The 20,880-nt window shown below is 43.8% G+C and overlaps 1 protein-coding gene across 1 annotated transcript; it reads right to left on the bottom strand.

Moving 5' to 3' along the window:
• Window positions 1–6,946: 6,946 nt before the first annotated feature.
• Window positions 6,947–8,362, bottom strand: LOC108021942 (uncharacterized). The gene is made up of 2 exons (XM_017090769.3): window positions 8,000–8,362; window positions 6,947–7,718 (listed from the first exon to the last, which is right to left on the bottom strand). Exons 1-2 carry the CDS (start codon window positions 8,280–8,282, stop codon window positions 7,174–7,176), a joined length of 828 nt encoding a protein of 275 aa, XP_016946258.1. The 5' UTR covers window positions 8,283–8,362; the 3' UTR covers window positions 6,947–7,173.
• Window positions 8,363–20,880: the final 12,518 nt, after the last annotated feature.

A 20,880-nucleotide genomic window follows, 5' to 3' on the forward strand; every position in this document is an offset into this window, starting at 1 on the left:
TCGTTGGTCTCGTGGCTTAATTTCCAATCTAATGGCATTCAAACCTGAAAATTTTTAAATTTTCAGATTTTTGGCAAAAAATTATAATGCACCCCCTTACAAAAAATGCGAAAATTTTTCAAAAAATAAATTTTCCTGAAAGTGATGCGGATCGTTAGCATAGGAAGCGAGCTGCTCAGAACAGTCGGTCTTTTGGTTGTAGGCCTCGATTTGGCCAAGCTACGACTAAAAACCGTAAAGAAAAATCGAATTTTTGACATAAATCCAAATATTATATTTTTGACAAAAATCAGAATCCAATTTTCGCCATAAATATTCAGTTTTTGCGCTGCTATTCAAAATGTATTCGTCAGATCGAGGAATGTCATACCTCGTTGAGCTCGTGGCTTAATTTCCTATCTATTGGCATTCAAACCTGAAAATTTTTAAATTTTCAGATTTTTGGCAAAAAATTATAATGCACCCCCTTACAAAAAATGCGAAAATTTTTCAAAAAATAAATTTTTCTGAAAGTGATGAGGATCGTTAGCATAGGAAGCGAGCTGCTCAGAACAGTCGGTCTTTTGGTTGTAGGCCTCGATTTGGCCAAGCTACGACTTAAAAACCGTAAAGAAAAATCGAATTTTTGACAGAAATCCGAATGTCGTATTTTTGACAAAAATCAGAATCCAATTTTCGCCATAAATATTCAGTTTTTGCGCTGCTATTCAAAAAGTATTCGTCAGATCGAGGAATGTCATACCTCGTTGAGCTCGTGGCTTAATTTCCTATCTATTGGCATTCAAACCTGAAAATTTTTAAATTTTCAGATTTTTGCCAAAAAATTATAATGCACCCCCTTACAAAAAATGCGAAAATTTTTCAAAAAATAAATTTTCCTGAAAGTGATGAGGATCGTTAGCATAGGAAGCGAGCTGCTCAGAACAGTCGGTCTTTTGGTTGTAGGCCTCGATTTGGCCAAGCTACGACTAAAAACCGTAAAGAAAAATCGAATTTTTGACATAAATCCAAATATTATATTTTTGACAAAAATCAGAATCCAATTTTCGCCATAAATATTCAGTTTTTGCGCTGCTATTCAAAATGTATTCGTCAGATCGAGGAATGTCATACCTCGTTGAGCTCGTGGCTTAATTTCCTATCTATTGGCATTTAGACCTAAAAATTTTTATATTTTCAGATTTTTGGCAAAAAAATATGATGCACCCCCTTACAAAAAATGCGAAAATTTTTCAAAAAATAAATTTTCCTGAAAGTGATGAGGATCGTTAGCATAGGAAGCGAGCTGCTCAGAACAGTCGGTCTTTTGGTTGTAGGCCTCGATTTGGCCAAGCTACGACTAAAAAACCGTAATGGAAAATCGAATTTTTGACAAAAATCAGAATCTCGTATTTTTGATAAAATTCGGATTTTTGGCTGCTATTAAAGTATTGGTAAGATCGAGGAGTGTCAGACTTCGGTGATTCCAATTCACTGACATTAAACACTAAAAGGAATAAATTAAGACAATTTTTCTGAATAACTCCCGGTTTTAAAGAGTTTTTCTTAGTTTTCAAGTTGTGTGAAGCCGCAGCAGGATTTAATGCATTTATCCTCCGGTCCTCTGGGCCAAATGCCAGACGTCTGGTCTAGATGGCATCCAAATTGAAAACGCAGCGTTGAGTGAGCGTGCCAAATGCAATTACTCGACGTCTGCCATCTAAAAAGGCCAGAACCTCTGGGATTACGACCCCAAAAAAGCATCTGCTTTCCCGCTGCGCGTGGGTGGGGGATGTTTAGTTGGTCTCTGGCCGAGGACCACACCCTATAACCTTTGGCCTCACCTTGCTGCCCATCCTCTGGATGGATGTGCGTTAAAAGTCACGATTAAGCGCCGCATCAACCCACCGAATGAAGCAAACGTTTCCATTTCCGCATCCCCATGATGAGCTGTTGACTCTTCATTTTTTTGTACTTTTGGTCTCGGGTTTTGGGTTTGGGTTTTCCTCTCTATCTCGGGGGTGGATGGTGGCCTGGGCTTGGCTTTCGGGGCATAAACTGCATGAAATTAAGTAATTAACTGGCTGAACTTCTCTCCGCAGGTCACCGCATGCGGCGCAAAAGGTCGCATCAATATGCCATCAGCCATGATGAATAGGCGCTGATTTATCAAGACCAAAAGTGATATTTACTCTCTCCAAAAATAATATGGGTCTAATTTGGAATGCAGCTGAAAGTCAGAAATAACTAACAAATATGGATTGCGGTTTTCTAGAGTACACTAAAAAATAAATTAAAAAATGATATTAAATTTAAATAGGCTATGGAAAATACCTCATAAGTTAATACTTGATTTAAAGACCATATACTAGCTATTAAGATTTTACCCTTTACCTGAGAGTAAATAAATAAATACATATTAAGATTTTATAGGAGCGAAACACTCCAAGTTCAATCTAATTCTAATGATATACCGGCCATAAAAAGCTCGGGAACATCTCTGTCACGCCGGTTCCCGCCCAAAAGTTGCTCCCAAATCGGGGCCTATAATTAGTGCCTCGATCTGGGATCGGGCACCGGGGATCACAGCTGTTAGGTACCGAGTGATTGCCGCGAAATATGTGTGTTATTGCCTATATGTTAAGTGTGTATCTCACTTGAGCCCGGGCGCTCACAAACGGGTTTGCCCCCGAAAATAGCTTTGCCGGCCCCTTCCGAGGGCCGATTTCCTAAGTTCCTCTGCTAGTCGCAGTTCTTGTCGGACATGACATAGGAAAACAAAAGAGGACGGCCCGCCGGACAATGGACCACATCTATGTGGAGATACATAGGTGGAACAAAGGGGCCAGGCCGGGAGTGACCAGCGGTCGAGCTGGAAGGTTCCCAAGCCAAGTAAATGGCAGTACATAGGGCAAGATCTTAGGCAAATAAATAAATGGACGAAGGCGCAGCGCGCCAGATCGCGAGAAAAATGCAAATGAGCCTGGGACATTAAGACGGGACTCCGCTGACCATTGTCCAGTTTCGAGACCCTACAGGGGTTGCTGGTCTCTGGTCTCTGGTCTCTGGTCTTTGGTCTCAATTCGGAGGTCGTCTTAAGGTGGCATAGGACACAGTGCACTTTTCCCTCGCATCCCTCCCAGAAGTTCCCGATTCCCGATTCCCAATTCCCATTTCCAGTTTCCGTTGTGCTCCCATTGTAATGAGTTCGCGCTCGTTACTCACCCCGTTTCCCCCGGAGATCGCGCACCCCTGCCCTGATCCGATCCTGACCTCTCGGCCTAACCCTTCCCCGCGCCGAAACTGCAGTTGGTCAGCAGTCATCATCAGCAGTCGCCTTAATTTACGGGCCCTCGGGCGACCTCATTTGAATATTAGTTGGGTTGGTCCTTCTGCTTGGTGCTTGGTCAATGATCTTGATTTGGGCCGGACCTCTGTGAAATTGCCACCGCCAAGACGTTCCGCATATTCTCACATCCTTATGCATTACACGCTTGACCAGGCGATCGTCCTGCCCTACCCCCTCCACTGCGTATTTCCCATTTTCTGGCCCCTCTGAACTCATATTTCACCTAGCTGACCAGTCCCGGTCATCCCGTTTTCGGAGCGGTCAACATGCGTATTACAATTTGATCCGGAATCCCTTGATTAGGAATTTGTTCTATGACGCAGTCACTGGTTTTTGCTCTGCTTCTTCCCCGGCGACCCTTGCTCCTTGGCCGTTAAAATGATAATTTATGGATCCGCGGCCAAGGTCCTGCCGCATCCTTTCTGGGTTAATGAGAGTTTGATCTCGCGGCGATTTATCTCTGGTCTTCCAGGGGGCAGGCCAAATATCTTATTGATGGGATTAGCTAGGGAGTGGGGTTGTCGCACTGCCAGCTTTCCCAGGCTAGGGAAAGTCCTAGTGAAAGAAAGTGAAGATATTTTTCATTTATAGATAAAAGAACTTACTAAAAGAAAGGGAAAACTGTTTCAGTGGCTTTGCACGAAGTCAGAGGCTAGAGAAGTGCAAGTTTAGGTCACTTTTTTGCTAGACATACACAAGTTGGAAGAATTTAAGGTGAAAATACGACAACAAAAACTAAGGCAGTTAGATCATTTTAATAACATTTTTTTATAGGCATTGCTGCTTTGAGATGCAAAAAATATAAGAACAGTATTAAGTAACTTCATTTTATTTTTTCTAAAGAATTGTATATGATGTAGTATAATATAATATATCTAAGTAATCGTAAATAATATAATATAATTTTATATAAAATGATGTCAAATATTTTAATAAGGAATACTATAATATAATTAAGTATAAAATAATATAATATAATTGAATATAAAATAATATTTTTGTATCTTTACATCCCCAGCAATAAGCAATCCTCAAGATTCCCCTTCCTCCTTCCGTCTGATGTACCCCCATATTAACACGCTCCATTTTCGCTATCTTTTGATCCGTTGCCTGTTCTTGAGACGTCCTGGCCCCTCCGTGTTCCCGGGCATTTAGTAGCCTTAATTGCAAGTTGTTTCAGTTTCAGTTTCGGTTTCGGTCTCGCAGTTGCAAGTCCAGCTGAGCCCGGGATGTCCTGGGACCCGCCGAACCCGAACCCGATCGAAATGAGGTCAGTGACTGAGGAACGAGATCGGGATAGGACAGGCAGGACCCTTGGGCATTGTGCCAGGGCGTAACGGTTTTCGCCGCCTTTGTTTTGCTTCTCCTTACTCAGCTCCTACTTTTTTTTAGTCGAAAGTCCTGGACGTGTCCTTTGAACGGCAGGCCAAATTAAAGCAGGACAACTTTCGGTCAAGGATTAGCAGCACTTCGGTGGAGGATGACCAACGGTCAGTTTGAAGTTTGAGGAGTGCAGGAAGGACGAGGAAAAATATCTAAAATTATTACTTTTTAAATTACTATCAAAGGTATGAACTGCTTATAATACACTATTATTATTAAGGATCCAAAGAATGAAAATTCTTTAATAAATTAGCCAGAAAATCCACCTTTAAACTCCTATATACCTTCTAATTACCGAACTGCTACGATTGGCTTAGAGCCACATACGACCCCTGTGCAGCTTCCCTAATGGAGTGCAAAAACTGGCATTTTCCAACCCAAAAATGGCCCTTGACCGCTGTCTAACCCCCACAACCCCTGCTGAGAGCGGCCCAACCCCTAGCATCCCCAGATCCCGAGATCACTCGCGGGTCCGAGAGTTGAAAGTTCAAAGAACATTCCCGGACATTTTTAATGAAATTGACATGGACCCTCGTGGGTCGAAGGAGATCACACATCGGTGGCGGCAAATTCAATTAGTTTTTGGGCTGGAAAGTTCAAGATTTTCGTGTGCCCATCGGACATTGGTCAGCGGATCAAGAGGGGAAAGGGTAAACCCATCTAGCGCAGCGGAACAGGATGTTGTCCAGGCATCAGACCTAAGAAGGGTTAAGTCGCCAAACGGGTTTCTGCTCATCAAGCGTTGTTGATTTATGGGCTCGCCACCCCTTCTGCCCTTCTGCCCTTCCCTTTCTTCCTCTTTTTTTTGCTCCTCATTTGGGCCAAAGGCGACAGATCAGATCCAGATCCCCGGGGCGCAAGTAGAGCAGCATCCCAAATCGGGATGATGACGAAGATTACGACGATGCTGAGGCTGAGGCTGAGACTGAGGCTGATCTTCCCTGGCCACTCGTCTGCGTGTTAAAATCCCTAACCCTAAGACTCCGCTCCGATCGATTGTCCTATCTGCCATCAGCTGCCTGACCAATTAGTCAAATGTCTCGCCAGATTTCTCTGGGAAAGTACCTATGATCTGGAACCGAGAGTCCGGAGTATACGCATTTCAACACACCAGCCGCCGTGGCATTTCAGTGTTTCAGGTGAAACACGTTTCGGTTTTCCACCATTTCAGCATCATTTGGCGGCTCGTTCTCAGCACCTTTTGACCCCCGCAGACGAGTGTCGTTTTAAGTGCGCCCAAAAATGCCCAAAAAACGAAACAAATGTGAGTTGCTCAAAAATCGGACTGAGAAACACCAGCAGCTAACAACTCGTAATATGTTTTTATTGCCATAAAAGATATGGTGCTGCGACTTAGATGAAAGCTGGCCGAACTGGCCAAGTGGTCGGCAGTTTCCGTTAGCCCTCCGTGCGGGCCATCTTTCGCCGCTTATTTCGCTTTATATCGTTTCTCATTTCTGACCAAGGTGGCCCGGACCAGGTGTACCACTACCACCGAAAAAGGCGACAAACGCCACACACTTAATTGCCCATATCTGTCACAACGGCGAGTTCGAGATCTGCTCTTCATGTCGTGTCGGCTTGCCTGGGAATCTACAAGATACTTTTGGGGACTCCTCAGCTGGGTGTTCCAGAAGAAGCGCGCCTGATCCACACGCTACACACGTTGTGTGTCTTTTTATACCTTTATAAGGAATAGAACTAGTACTGCATTGTACTTAAAACATAGTGCCCCAAATCTATTGAGAAATTTTGAAGTTTATTGTATCTATCATATCATCAAGTATCATATCATTTAAGATCATATCATATAATATTATCTCATAGATTATCAAAACATATAATATCATTTCATTTAATATCATATCATATTATAACATGTCATATTATAAAATATCATTTAATACCATATCATATATTATCATAACATATAATATCATATCATACATGTCATATATAATATCATAACATATAATATTATAATCTAACTTTCAATATCTTATATAATATCATAACATATAATATCATATCATATAATATCATTTCACATCATATATCATATCTATGATAACATATAATATCATATCGTATAAAATCATTTCATATAATATAACATCATAACATGTGATATCATATCATATCTATGATATCATTTAATATATCATATAAGATCATATAATTTAAAATCATTTAATATCATATATGATTATAGCTACGATAGTAGTTTAAATAATATTTTTTAGCATACATTTATTTTTTTGAGGCATGCAAACATATATTTCAAAGAAACTATACAATAACTGGGCTCGTGCCTTGCAGTTGAGGCAAACACAATCGAATTCTGTGACACTCCTTACCAAGAATTACTATATCCATTAAATTTGTCGGGGAATAAAGCACTAAATTGGTTTTGGCAACGAAAAATTTGGAATGAATAAACTGGAAAACTCAGTTCTTGGCCTCTAGGCATATTCCTTGTTCGGCGTGAGGCTGTTGCTTTTGCGAGTGTAGACGCCCAGAAAGGTCATGCACTTGGCGCAGTAGAGGTACTTGCCCTCGTCGGGGCGAGCGAGGCACGGAAAGAGGCACTTCAGCCAGGAGCACCGGCCGGAGTCCACCTCGGCGGCCCTCTTGATCACCGGACGCCGCATGAAGCCGCAGGCCGGGCAGGAGAGAATGCCCTCGTAGGCACACCACTTGTTCACGGAGGCCTTGAAGGACGCCTGACGGATCAGCCTCAACTCCTCCACGGAGATGCAGCAGGGGGCAGTCCTTGGACACGGCAGGGTCTTGGTCGCTGGACTGGAGTGGTCCTTGGTCTTCGGGTACGAGTGGTTCTTGTTCCTCGACAGATCCTTTGGTGTGCCACACGGGTTATCCTTGGGCTTTCTGCCGGCCTGGTTCTGGGAGCAGGGACCCGGCTGAGGCTTTCTGGCACCTAAATTGACCGTGGAAGTCGGCGGCTTTCGAGTCGCGGCGTCCGCTGAGTTCCTCTTCTTGACTTTATCTGGAGAAAGGGTAGTTGTTATATTATATATATTACTAAATATTTGATAGGGATATATTATAGGCCATTATAATCATATAAGATATACAAAATGCTTTTAATAATAATATTTATGGGGTATCTAAGCATGTGAAGAACAATATATTGGTATATATATGTATATGAGAAATTCAAATGGGGAACCTAAAGGTTCTATAATAAATCATCATTATTAATCATATATTTTCTTCTATATCTTCATAAAATATATTCTATACTCAATTCAAGTAATATCAACCTACCGCACTCCCCTCCATCAGCAGTGTGGGCATCCGAAAGATTCGAAATCCTTCCGGTCTGCGTCATGCTGCCGCCGCTGCCGCTGGACCCACGTCCTGAGGACAGCAGCCATCGGATGTGCCTGATCTTGGCACTGGCGTCCGCGAACAGGTCCGGGTGCTCCAGCTCGATGTGGCGGATGAGGCCAGCGGTGTCGTAGCGGGAGCAGCGCACCACCTTCATGCAGTGCGAACAGCGCACGCACTGCTCGTCGTCGACGACCTTCTCCGCGTTCTGCTGGGACATCTCGGATATTTTATTTATAATATTAACTAAAACTGTACGCAGCACGGGTGTTGTCGAGAATGACTGCGAGAAAGGGGCTCTAGGAAATTATTGAGTTGAAGTCTGGTAACCACAGCCTACTTGAGGTGATACAAAATGTGTTTGGCGGAGATTAAATTCGGTTTGCCACCTTTTTTATTCGCAACAATTCGACTTTAAATATATATTTATTTCGATTTAAAACCCCAAAGGTATTTTGCAATTAGAACGAAATATCAAAGCTGGCAAAGCCATCAGCTGCAACCGCATCCAGTGGTGCACCATGCAATCTTCCCCTGCGATTTCCATTTTCCATTTGCCGCATTCATAAAACAAACAGAAAAGCAGAAGAGGGGGAGAGGAAAAGAAACCTCGGCGAAATCATAATAAATATCTCGCGTAAATGCAACAAATTTGTGGCGCATGCGCAACCAGCAACCGGCTGCTGTTGCCGTGTAATTAACAAAAACAACAGAGGAGCCCGCCACCACCCACTGCACCACCTGCACCGCCGCCCCCCACAGCCCACCGCCCATCGCCCACCGCCCACTTTGCCACCTTCGATGAGCTAACCTTTTCTGTTGTTGCTCTCCGCAGTTGTTGTGTTTTTTGTTTTCTAACCGACGGCACGCGCTGCGCTGCGATGCAATTTTCGGTATCTGCAAGATACATTCGCCGCTTTTATGATTTACACTCGCCTCGCTTTATATAATCGCATCGGGCCTGCACAACCTGCGCAGCTGAAACAGAAGCATTTCATAATTGAAAATGTTGCAACTATTCGGTGGTGGCGGCTCCTCCATCCATCCATCCATCCATCCATCTGTTTGGTCGGCTGACTCTTGGCTGCGTTGCATGTTTGATTTCTGCTAATGCAATGCGGCATCTTGTTGCTGTTGTAATTAACAGCAGCGTTTTTTTCCCCCATTTTTTGTATATCTGGGGGCCTCTTCAAAGGCCTCCGAGGCATCCGAACATCCAAGCTCCGTTCGGTAGGAAGTGGCCGCATATCAATTGCCTGGAAATGCGATCGAATCACTGCCGGGTTTCGCTCGGAGCGGCCAGCAAATACTTTTGCTTCGAAGGCAGCCGTAAACACAGTCGATAAAGCCGGGCCTTTGCCAGACATATCTTCACTTTCCCTGATCTTACTTAACTGGATGCCCAGCTGGACTTCTTTTAAATATTTTAACATTTTCTTGAAGGTTCTGACTGAAGCAACCTAATAACTTTGAAAGTAATATTATAATATTATGATATAATAAATTTATTAAATATTAAATATTGAGCATATTAATCTTAAAGTATCCCAAACCTAATAACATTGAAAATAATACTATAAATATAAATATTGAGCATATTAATTTTAAGGTATCTTAAACCTTCTTAGCTAGCTTATCCTATGTAAGGTTATTTTTTTGCCCTGAGATAATTCCAAAATTCCCAAGCGCCCTCCATTAGTCACATTTAAATATGGCAATCGCCTGGAGATCAGTTGACAAGGCCAAAAGCTGCACACTTGGCTCTCGGGTTCGGGGGCAAAAAAAGAGCGGAGGAGCAGCTCTTCTCGCGCGGCGCCTTTCGTGCTGGTCGGTTCCCAAAGGTATTCGCTTACCATGTCCGTGATGCGCTATCGCATGTCTAGTATCACTTTCGATCGCCTTATCACCGCTATCACTTCTGGCCGGGAAGGGGCACTCGGCGCACGCGCAGTGCATCACGTTTAGCCAACACCAACAGCCGGGCCACTCGCACGGACGCGGATGGATGGCCAGGTGGATGGATGGATGGATGGACTGTCCGCGGAGGAACAGGAACTCGGGTTTCGCTCGTTTGGGCGCAGACTGGCTCCAGACGGTCGTGTTATCCGAGCCCAGCTCTTACGTAAGGAGGCTGCACCCCAGCCCAAGCAAAAGTGCCCACTCAGCTTATCCGCTTTTAATTGTTTCCAGAACACACAGCATTGCTTACTGAACAAATAAACGGCAGACAACTCTTGGCAATATTAAATATACTGCTATATCTTTGAGATGTTTATACCATGCTTACACTTTTAACTTATGTATCGATAAAACGATCATGTAAGCTTTCAGCTTCAGGGTAGCATATTGATTGTTCTGTGATTTTTATACTGATCTCGTAAATGCAAAACTTTGGAGAAGTGAAGAATTGGATTTGAAATCTACCAGCATAAGACAACTCAACTAAATACATTTGTAGGACAGAGTAAATAAGCATTACCTGAACGTATCGATAAATTCATCATGTGAACTTTCAGCTTCAGGGTAGCATTTCGATTGTTTTGCAATTTTTATGCTGAGCTCTTAACTCCAGAGGGTAAGAGAGGTGAGGAATTGGTCACGCGGCGGAATTAGCCGAAATAAAAATACATTTGTATTTCTTTTTCTCCCATTTTAAAACCTTTGTATCGATAAATCGATCACCTAAACTTTCAGCTTCAGGTTAGCATTTCGATTGTTCTGCGATTTTTATGCTGACCTCGCAACTCCAGAGGGTAAGAGAAGTGGGGAATTGGTCACGCGCCGGAATTAACCGTAATCTACCATCCTCATCGTGATGATCTCTCGCCCCGTCTCTGTCGCTCGCCGAAGATCGATAGACGATTGGCAATGTGTGTCGTCCGTCGATTTCCTGCTTCACGCATTAGCAGTCCACGGGTGTCCGTAACCCCATCTTTATCGATTGGAGAATTGGTGGGACAACACCAACGACTCGACGACTCCCCAAAGAGTTCTCCTCTTTTCGGCGAGTGTGTGCCTTGGGCGTGCGTATCTGTGTGATGGATTTCCCGAAAGGTACGAGTAGCGTTGGGTTTTTTCGACGGTCACGTCCCCCACATAAATATCCATAAAAAGTAATGCTCACATCCGTCCGGATGAAATGCGTTCGTGTTTGGCGCGAGAGCAAGGGCGGTGAGAGAGATGTCAAGAGTAGATAGAGATAGATTAATGCTACACATGGAAAAAATGTTATACCGAAATTTCGAACACTTCGATGCCTAGTCATAGGCCTTCACAACTGCTACCTTTTCTCTCTCTCTGTGGCATAGTTCGAAAATCTTGCAACACTTTCGTTCATTCTCAAGCCTTCAGGCCTGCTCTATCGTAAATCATATGCGATAAGATAACAGCCATAAAAATAAGTCAAAACCTTCACACGATCAGAGCGAAATCAAACAAAGATATACTATAGACACTGGCATACCTGAGATGTCCGCATCACCCACCATCCATCCCACATTCGATGGAGTTATCGGGCCCGACAGGCAGGTGTCCAACACATCGAGGCAAACACAAACGGGTATATCTCATAAGCTAAGCATACATGCCTCCATGCCATCCAGAGGGTCCAGGGAAAACACACACGAGAATCCCAGTCCGAATCCGAATCCGAGTCCGAGTCCGAGAGTGTTTTGATTTGTTGCCTCATTGGTTTCGGTTTTTGGGTTTTGTTTGGGCTCATTGCGGTTCAGTCGACTCAATATTTACCCTGCTTATCGCGCACCCACAATCCGTAACCCCAGGGCCCAGAATCGGGATTCGGTTCCAGACTCGCAGCGGGTCGATGGGGAGAAAATGGGTCACAGGGGGTTCCAAAACAGAAATTAAGGGGAAAATACATGTAAATGCATGCCATATGATATGAAGATCGGGGTCACCACATAAAAAACTCTTCCGAAATACCCAGCAAATGGGTAGAAACTCTTTATCCCACATCCTTGAATATGAATATTTGTATGACAGAAGTAGTAACTTATGAAATTCCTGGCTATTTTCGGTGAAGGCTCGTGTCGGGGTCACCACTCGCGTAGCGCCAGCAACCTCCAATCGAGTCTCTCTTCTAGCCCAGACCTTCCCCGTGCAACGTTCCAACGGCGGAGGCTTCTGCCTAATTAGCCGACTGCTTAGCATTTGGTATCGAGTATCAAGTATCGGGTATCGAGTAGCGAGTACCGTGTGGCAAGGTCGGCGGATTCTTCGCCGCGCACCGCCTTGAACGCGATTTACCGGTGGCCATTCGAATACCCGCAATCCAAGTCCACATCCGCCCACCAGCAGCTGCTGCTGCCACTGCCTCTGCTGCCATCTTGGCCACATCATCGGCGGCACCTTGGTGTTTGGCCAACCAGCCAGCCAGCCAGCCAGCCAGTCAAGCAACCCGGTGGCCAGCCAACCAATCGAGTCAACACCCATCGCACCAACACCCAGTCAAGGCTGCCGATGTCGTGCTGCGCGGACCCACATCCTCCCGGCCAATTACTATTAGTTCTTAACTTGTGCAAATAATTCAATTAGCCAATTATCGTGGCTCTCGGCCAGCAAGTCGATTGGGCAATACACTTCAGGTGCTCTTAATAAGCAAAGCGAGATCTATCATAGGAATATTATAAAAAGCGAAAATCCTTTAAATTTAAAAATTATATTATATTATATTTTGACATTGCACCCAGATAACTAAGAAAAACCCACAAGACCTGAGGACACACCCGTCTTCGTAGCGAATGTAACCCTAGGGGAGACCCATCAAGGTGCTGAAATCAATGTTGCAGTTATTAGAGTGCAAAAGTAAAACGGAGTCATTGCTAAAGCGCCAAAAGACAAATCAATTAAGCGGCCGAGTATCTACATATCCAGCCAAGCACTTTGTGCATATCTAGATACATCCATTTGTGTGCCTCTTGGGGGCCAACAAACCCATTTAACCCACAAGTGGCCAATGTCTTGTGCTGCGTCCGTTTAATTATGGAAAATGATCATGACAGAGAGCATTTCCTGTCCCTGTCTGCGTTTGCCTTTGCGTTTGCCACTGCTTTTGCGTTATGTGGCCGAGGTGTCTTTCTCTTTTCCATTTTCAAAGTCCAGACGACAGACTACCTGACCACCACCACCACCTCCCAGAGACCCCAGAGACCCCAGAGACCGGGCCCCACCTCCTCTTCACTCGCTTTGATAATTTCTCCGCACTTTGGCGGCGGCATCGGACATCGGACCAATCCAATAGCATGCGATCCGATGGCTTTTATGAGCCCGTGGGCCCAAATAGTTGGGCCTCCGGGCTGCATCGATCTGCTCCCAGAATTTTAAGTACCTCGCCGATCTGGCCGGCTGCCCAAAGAGATCCCAGCTCTCTGGATTCCCGGGGTTTCTTGAACCTAACTGTTGCCCAGATCGAACGATTGACCGATCCCCCGCCTGATCACTTGATTTTCTGATCGTGGGCCTTAAGGATTTGGCGTTCCATTTCCACAGATCCTCAGCACACGTGATCGCACTGCTGATCATTGTTTCTAACGTATCCCCAGAGAGTGATCAGTACTTCAGGGTTTAATAGATCTTCACCTAAGCTTGCGTTTTATAAGAAGTTTTCTTAAATATAAGGGTTCCATTAAAGGTTTGAAGAGTGATCAGTACTTCAGAGTTTAATAGATCTTTCAAAGCTGTGACATCTTAAAGAAGTATACCTATATATTTTTTAGTCATAAGTATTACTTATCTTACAAGATCATTATAAATACCCCAATCAGCATACTTATATAAATAACTATATCATTTTAAGATCATAAGAATTCAATATATCTTAGTTCATACCTATTTTCCAGGGTCTTTAAATATCCCCAAGTAAAGCTTGATCGATTCACAGATCATATAAAGATATCATTTACAGCTAAAGACCATTAAATCTTATGAACGCAAAAGAGATTCTTTAGGATGCATTTTATGAGCCTGCGGCCATCAATGGACTGCGTGGCATTCCTAGGGTTTATTATCCTGCGACTTCGATTACGATCATGGGCTTTACGACCAGCAACTTGGATCGTTAACCGGAGGGTTAGCTGGGCAGTCCATTAAACCGAGAGGTAGCCACGAGAACGTGTCAGACATAAAAGCCGAGTTCAGCCGGCTCTCCGAGGAGCATCATTCATCCGGAGACAGAGAGACTGGAAATGGGAATCGAGGCATTTCCTTCGCTGGAGTTGGCCTCTTGTCGATGGCTCCGCTGCTGGAATACTAATACCTCACACGGAAAAAAGTAGATCTTGCGTGGTTTAAGATGTTTGTAAAAAATATAAAAAATTTTAATAATGTAATGCAACTATTTCCACCTTTTAGAACTATAAGTAACTAGAATAGATTTAAAGATTCCTCAAAAACCCTGACTAAAATATCCTATTTTAGCTCAGATTTCATTAGATCCCCAATTTTTTCCCGTGTGCGAGGTGAGCTCCAGCCGAAGAAGAGCTGCCATTAAATTGGTACTTGATGGGGATGCGATGTGGTCGTTCATGCTGATGTTGCTCTGCTCCATGGCCATGGATTTGGCTGCGGCTGGAAGGTATGCTCCATCCATCTGCAGCTCCAGCGCTCCGTCACTCCGCCAGTTTGCCATTTTTGAGGTCGTCGTGTCTCTCCGCACATTTAATGCCCGATGCCGCGCGGTGCGCTGCATACTAATCGACAGGGGCTACGGATGATCTGGGCATCCGAATCCAAATCCGAATCCGAATCCGATGATCATGATGTAAGTAAGTGGGCAAGACGACGCGACGGCCAGTCGGATGATGGTGATGTGCTGCGGCCCTGCCAGTATCTGAGTATCTCTATCTGTATCTGAGTATCTCGGGCTGAGAGTATCCGCCCACGCAGTAGCGCGTCGTCGCTGCTCCTCCGTGGGAATCGTTTAAAAGGCAACTACCACACGGCTACCAAAACAAATTTCGGTCGAAAACGTATTTTATGGGCAAAACGTGAGGATGCCTCGCGGGGGCCGGGGCGGATGGGATGTCACTTCTGCTGGGCTGTTTCTGTGTTTCAGCCGGGCTTATTTATATGCCAGCCGGATCATCATCAATGGCCCTCGCACACTCTCCGCTCGGACTTGGCCAACTCCGGAGTCGAACTCGGCACTGCGAGAAATCCCTAAAACCGTATATAATTTATTGAAATTTAATAGAGCCAGACAGAAAATAAACGAAATTCTCAGTCCTAAATTATGCTTAAATACCTTATGATCATTTCTATGTTCCATTATAAAAAAGTATTTTTAAAATACCTCTGTAAAAGGGTTTTTCATTAAGTATTTATTATAATACGTATGATTAATCTAATATTTTAGATCTATCTAAACAACAAAATTGATTTTTTTTTAAATAATAATAATTATTTCCATTATGAAAAAGTATGTTTTAAATGCCTCTGTCAAAGGAATATTTCCTTAAATATTTATTATGATCTTATATAGTATTTTTTCCACTTCTAATATTAAAACATTTTACTAGATATCATATGAAATATTTTTAGGACCTTAAGAACTTATTTTCTATTTTCTATTGAAACAAAAGCATCATTTACCTCTAATGGAAACACCTGGACTACAGTAAAGGTTGTACTATTTTCTCCCAGTGCATGCACATTCACATTTGTGCGCTGGTGACATAATCCGCTGGCAGCAGCCAACATTTTGTTGTCACTGGAGACGCACTTGAACCTCCAGCAACAACAACATCCTGAAAGAGGTCAAGTGATTGGCCATCTCATTGTGTTTTCCCATCAGGTGCGTGGCTGGAGAGGGCCTGAAGTCCGAAAAGTCCGAGCCCAAAGTGGTTGGCCCAAAGAAATGTGATACGCACATTGTGTATGCACGATCGTCCGTCGCATCCACAAATCCCCACATCGCTCTGGCTCCTCTTCGGTGATACGACGGCGATCATCCGTCCAGGCAGCTACATCCCATCCTATGTGGCATATCCCACATCCAGGGAATGGGAACGTGATCGGTTACAGTCTGCATCCCGTTTATCGGGCATCCTGAGGAAGTCAGGTGCCTAATTGTTTCCGTCATCTCCGCACCCCGCTCCCTATTGATTCGCCCCTGCTCCTGGGGCATTGTGTGGTTAATTTTTGTCACCTGATCTCACCTGATAAGCAGTGAGATTTGGTCTCTGTCCCGCTCCCTGTCCTTTGTTTTTACACGCCAACCTCTTGACATGAGAATCAGCGTCCATAGGGTTTCCCTGTCGACTTTTTTTTTGGTCTGGGACCAGTGTGCCATCGCAGGATTCTGAGGAAACTCTGCGAGAGTTGCGTTTTTGTAGGTCAGACAGCTGCAACATCAAGTATTGCGTAGTTGATCGATTATTCGGAATTTATTTGGATGGTTAGCACTAAAAACTGGTGGAATGGCTTCAGTAGGCGGGAAGAGGTCAGGTGATGGGGTTTCGTATTACAAATATTTATGATTGGTTACCAGGAATAATGGGGAATACTAATATATAAGTTATTATAGACTATTGTCAGAAAGAACAATACATCTATCATAAAAAATGGCTAAGTTAAAGGGTGCTTAATCATATCCCTATATCATATATAAATTCAACAAAACCTCACATTTTTTGAGCTTAGCTGATCGCTGATCTCTAAAAGCTGAAAACCCTATCCATAAGACTTTTTCTATCCTAGTTAAAACTCAAGCTTCTCAAGCTTCTTCTGTGGTATTACAATAAATTAAGATTGGCTACCAGGAATAACTGGGAATATTATTATATTATATAGAACAAAACTATCTCAAATAGTGAATGGTTAACCATATCCTTAGAAGAAAATCTTCATAAAATTTTAGAAAATCTCCTGTTTTCAAACGTTAGCTGATCTCCAAAAGCTGAAAACCCTGTCCATAAGACTCTTTGGCCTATCCTAGTTGAAATTCAAGCAAGTGCGCCCACCAGGTGGAATGCAATGATATGTATCTTTTGGGCAATTGGAGCACAACCGCCGCAGCACTGATAACCGGACCCCGAGCAGGGCTACCATCCAAAGTTTTCACCTACGCGCCGAATGCTAATCGCGCTTGAGCGCCAAAGAGCCCAGCAGACGCACTTACGGCTGTAATGAACTCCCCTCGAATCGGGTTTCCAGCTAATTTGCATTTAATTAACTTAATAATCGCTGTGCCAATTGCGAGCAGGAGCAGCTGCACATCGTGGGAAATGGCTAGATTAAATTTATTTTCAATTATTTTATCAGCGAAACGTTTTGCGGCTGCGGTTTTATTACATGACATATTTGTTTTCGTGTTTTTTCTTTCCGTTTTTTTCTTGGTTTTTTGGTCTGCTCTTTTGTTTATCAACAAAGTCGGTGGGCCTGGAGCGGGGCATCGGATTTGGGGGCTTTACGCTCCGCTTCTTGTCACATAATGTGGCGCAGCAATTAAACGAAACGGCCTCACCGTCCGACAAGAAAATTAATCCAGTCCGCGCACTTTGCATACCAATTGCTGCGATTCCCCCATTTGCCCGGGAAGATCGGGCCCGGGATTTAGGGCTAAAAACGAGAGTGCTCAATAAAAATAATGCGGCTAGTGGACAATTACTCAGCTTGTAAAGCCGAAGCACGCTACCCCATTACCTGTGGCTAGAGAGATCATCATTATGTGTCATGGGATATTTAGGAAATGCATTCTTTCTGGGGGAAATAACTCTGAAATGGCTAAGAACTAACTGATAGAAGGTAAAATGGTACCAGTTCTCGACACAAAAGGGGCAAACTCAAGGACCACCGGGCCCGCAGCAAGTTCCTCGGATCTGACCTCTTCCCTGGGGCAGGTCATAACTTTTAATGATGCGCGGATTTGTCTCTTGATCATCTCGGCCATAAAACCGCAGAGGGGCAGAGGGGCGAGGGGTAAGGTCAGCAGCCGGGTGGCCAAAAACGGAGAACAACAAAGCCAAAGGTGTCGGCTGCTCTTTGGAGTTGAGTGTAATAAGCGGAGACTGTTATCGTGGGCAAATATTAAACATCTTGTGCGGAGCTTTAACGCCGTTTTACCCGGTATCTGTATCTCGTCGCGCTGTTTGTCTTTGTCGGCGTTTTGATGTTTTTATCTCTGCTCGATGCTCCACATACATCACACGGCTGATCTTTACGATCGCGATCCCGGAAAGGGGAGCCAGGGGAACCGGGGAGGCCGGAACTTGTCGCATGCCAAGGCGGTGGCGTGGCACCGCTTCCTAGGGCCCTCCAAATAAACGCATCTGGCCTTATCTGGTAACTATCCATCAATATGTTGGAAATAGGTGTGATAATTTTAAGGGATTTCATTCCATGAAGAATATCATATAAACTTATAAGTATGAAATGTTTTGTCATACTTATAGGGTTTAGGAATCGGATCCCTTTTAGGAACCAAGTTCCTCTGAATTGGGTTGCTTAAAAGGAGTTATTATGAAGTACAATTCACTTACTAAGCCAAAACGTATATGAATATTAATATTTTAGTGTAAGATAATCATAACCTTAAAGTGCCAATGATCCCACACTATTTCTAAATAATAATATAGCACCATGAGTTAGGAACCTCTAAGCAAATAGCGAGCAACTCTAGAAGTTCCTTAGAATTGTGTTGCTTAAATGAAGTTACTATAAAGTACAATCCATTTACTGGGCTAAAAATTATATACCATGAGTTCCTTAGAATTGTGTTGCTCAACAGGACTTATTATAAGGTACAAACCAGTTACTAGGATTAAAGTTATATAAATGTATATATCTTGGTGTAACCTTATAATAACCAAAAAGTTCCAATGATCCAACAATATCTCTAAATAATAATATAGCACCATGAGCTAGGAACCTCGAAGCCCTAGCAGTTCCTTAGAATTGTGTTGCTCAAAAGGAGTTACTACAAAGTACAAGCCGTTTACTAGGCTAAAAATTATATAAATGTATATATTTTAGTGTAACCTTATAATAACCCAAAAGTTCCAATAATCCAACACCATTTCCTAGCAGTTGAAAAACACCATTAGTTAGGAACCCCTAAGCATCTTGCGCAAGCAGCAGGCAACTCTGCGAACTGCGACCCGAAGAGGGGGCTTTGGAGAAACCCCCAGCCTATACTCGTATATTATGTACACCGATAGCTGCTTATCCCCCACCCCAGGCGATCGGCTAAGTAAACAACGCCTCGAGCTCGGCCACCGATCGCAATTCATGGACTACACACTCAGCCGGAGTCAAGTGGGTCAAAATCAGCATAAAAATCCGCAACTGATGTCGCTGATTTGATCGCACTCGCGGCGAACGGTGTATGGTATATGGTGTATGGTGTATGGGGTATGGTATCGTATCGGATTGGATCGCGCGATGGGATCAACTAAGTTGCCTGGGACTTATTGCAATTGTAATGCGTTGAATATTGATGAGAGCCAGCCAGCCAGCCTGCTCTGGGGGTTGAGATTCGTTCGGATTCGGTTTCCAGCACGTGGAGGAGGCCAAACAGAACGGACCCCAGCCAGGGCGAGCCATTTAAATTGTTAAACACCCGCTGAATCCATTGAACTAAGTCCACGTATAAATTTCCCAGCCGGCAATCTTTCGCTAGATTAATGAGCTCGACTTGTCTCGAAGGTTCCCGGGGAAGCCTGGGCAATCTGTTCGGGTTTTTTGCATGGGAAATATGGGGATCCGTGCACCATATCGATAGAGCGACTCAATATGCAGATTGTCCGCTGGCTAAAAGCATTCTCCCCCCTCCAGCAGCGAAATCGGCCAGGTACTTCCGCTCCTAATGGACTCATCGGCCGCGGAACAGGGGCGATATCGGAAATCGGGGAAGAGTCATCCTCCCGGGCCATGGCCATGCATAAATGTGACCTTCGGGCGGAGATAACCGCAGGAATTAGGAGCAAATAAATGTCACAGCAGACAGAGGCAAAACAACTACCTGGGGAGGTAGGAGGCCACACTCATTAGGCAATCGATTGGCAGCAGTTTCATTTCAATTTTCACTTCCACATGGATTTCGGCCGACCATTTCCGTTTCCATTTCTGATGGTTGTAATTTTTCAGTGCGTCTTTCGCGTATCTGAAGAAATGAGGAAACATACACGAAGTACACGAGTGGACCCCTAAAAGGCGATCCACACGGGCTTCTGTCTATGCTGCGAGGCGAAGAAATGCCGGGCCAGGCCGAAAATTAGGTATTCAATGGGCAATTAAAACGCGCCGGAGAAGATCGAGGAGATCCCTCGCCCCGTCCCCGGCTGGACGGGCACGAAGATCGCTTTGGATCGGATTGGTTTGGGATTTCAAGAAGAAATCAAGCCAGCGCGCTGACAATGCCGAGGCATGGCAAAGCATTTTAATATAGAAATTTTCTTGCCGCCATTATTTTAGGCCAACGGCCTACAACGGCCCGAAGTCGAGGCCCAAGTCAGCAGCATGCAGAGAGAGAAATAGCTGGGCTTTGGCATGGGGTTTGGGGGTAAAAGAATATAAAGCTTTTAAGATTATATCTCTATAACCATAGCTCAACTCTTGACTAACTTACTGATATTATTTTAAAAAGTCCCAAACCCTACACATTATTATATTGCTTAGAGGTGCTAAGGCTCCCGGTAATTTTAAAATAAATCCATTAATCTATGCATATATGGTATGTGGTCTTTATAAAGATTATAAAATTTGGATACATTTTTAGTATTTAAGGATTAAAAAAAAAGTTTGATCTTGGATAGTCATAGAAAATGGTTAAATAATTAGTTTTGTAAATCATATTTTTAATA

The sequence above is a fragment of the Drosophila biarmipes genome, chromosome X (genome assembly GCF_025231255.1).
Source record: "Drosophila biarmipes strain raj3 chromosome X, RU_DBia_V1.1, whole genome shotgun sequence".
In the NCBI taxonomy this organism is placed as follows: Eukaryota; Metazoa; Arthropoda; class Insecta; order Diptera; family Drosophilidae; genus Drosophila; species Drosophila biarmipes.

Coding starts and splice junctions, on each gene's coding strand:
- LOC108021942 (XM_017090769.3), bottom strand. CDS start 8,282: ATGTCCCAGCAGAACGCGGAGAAGGTCGTCGACGACGAGCAGTGCGTG. Junction 7,719..7,999: donor TGCTGATGGAGGGGAGTGCG/GTAGGTTGATAT, acceptor CCCTTTCTCCAG/ATAAAGTCAAGAAGAGGAAC.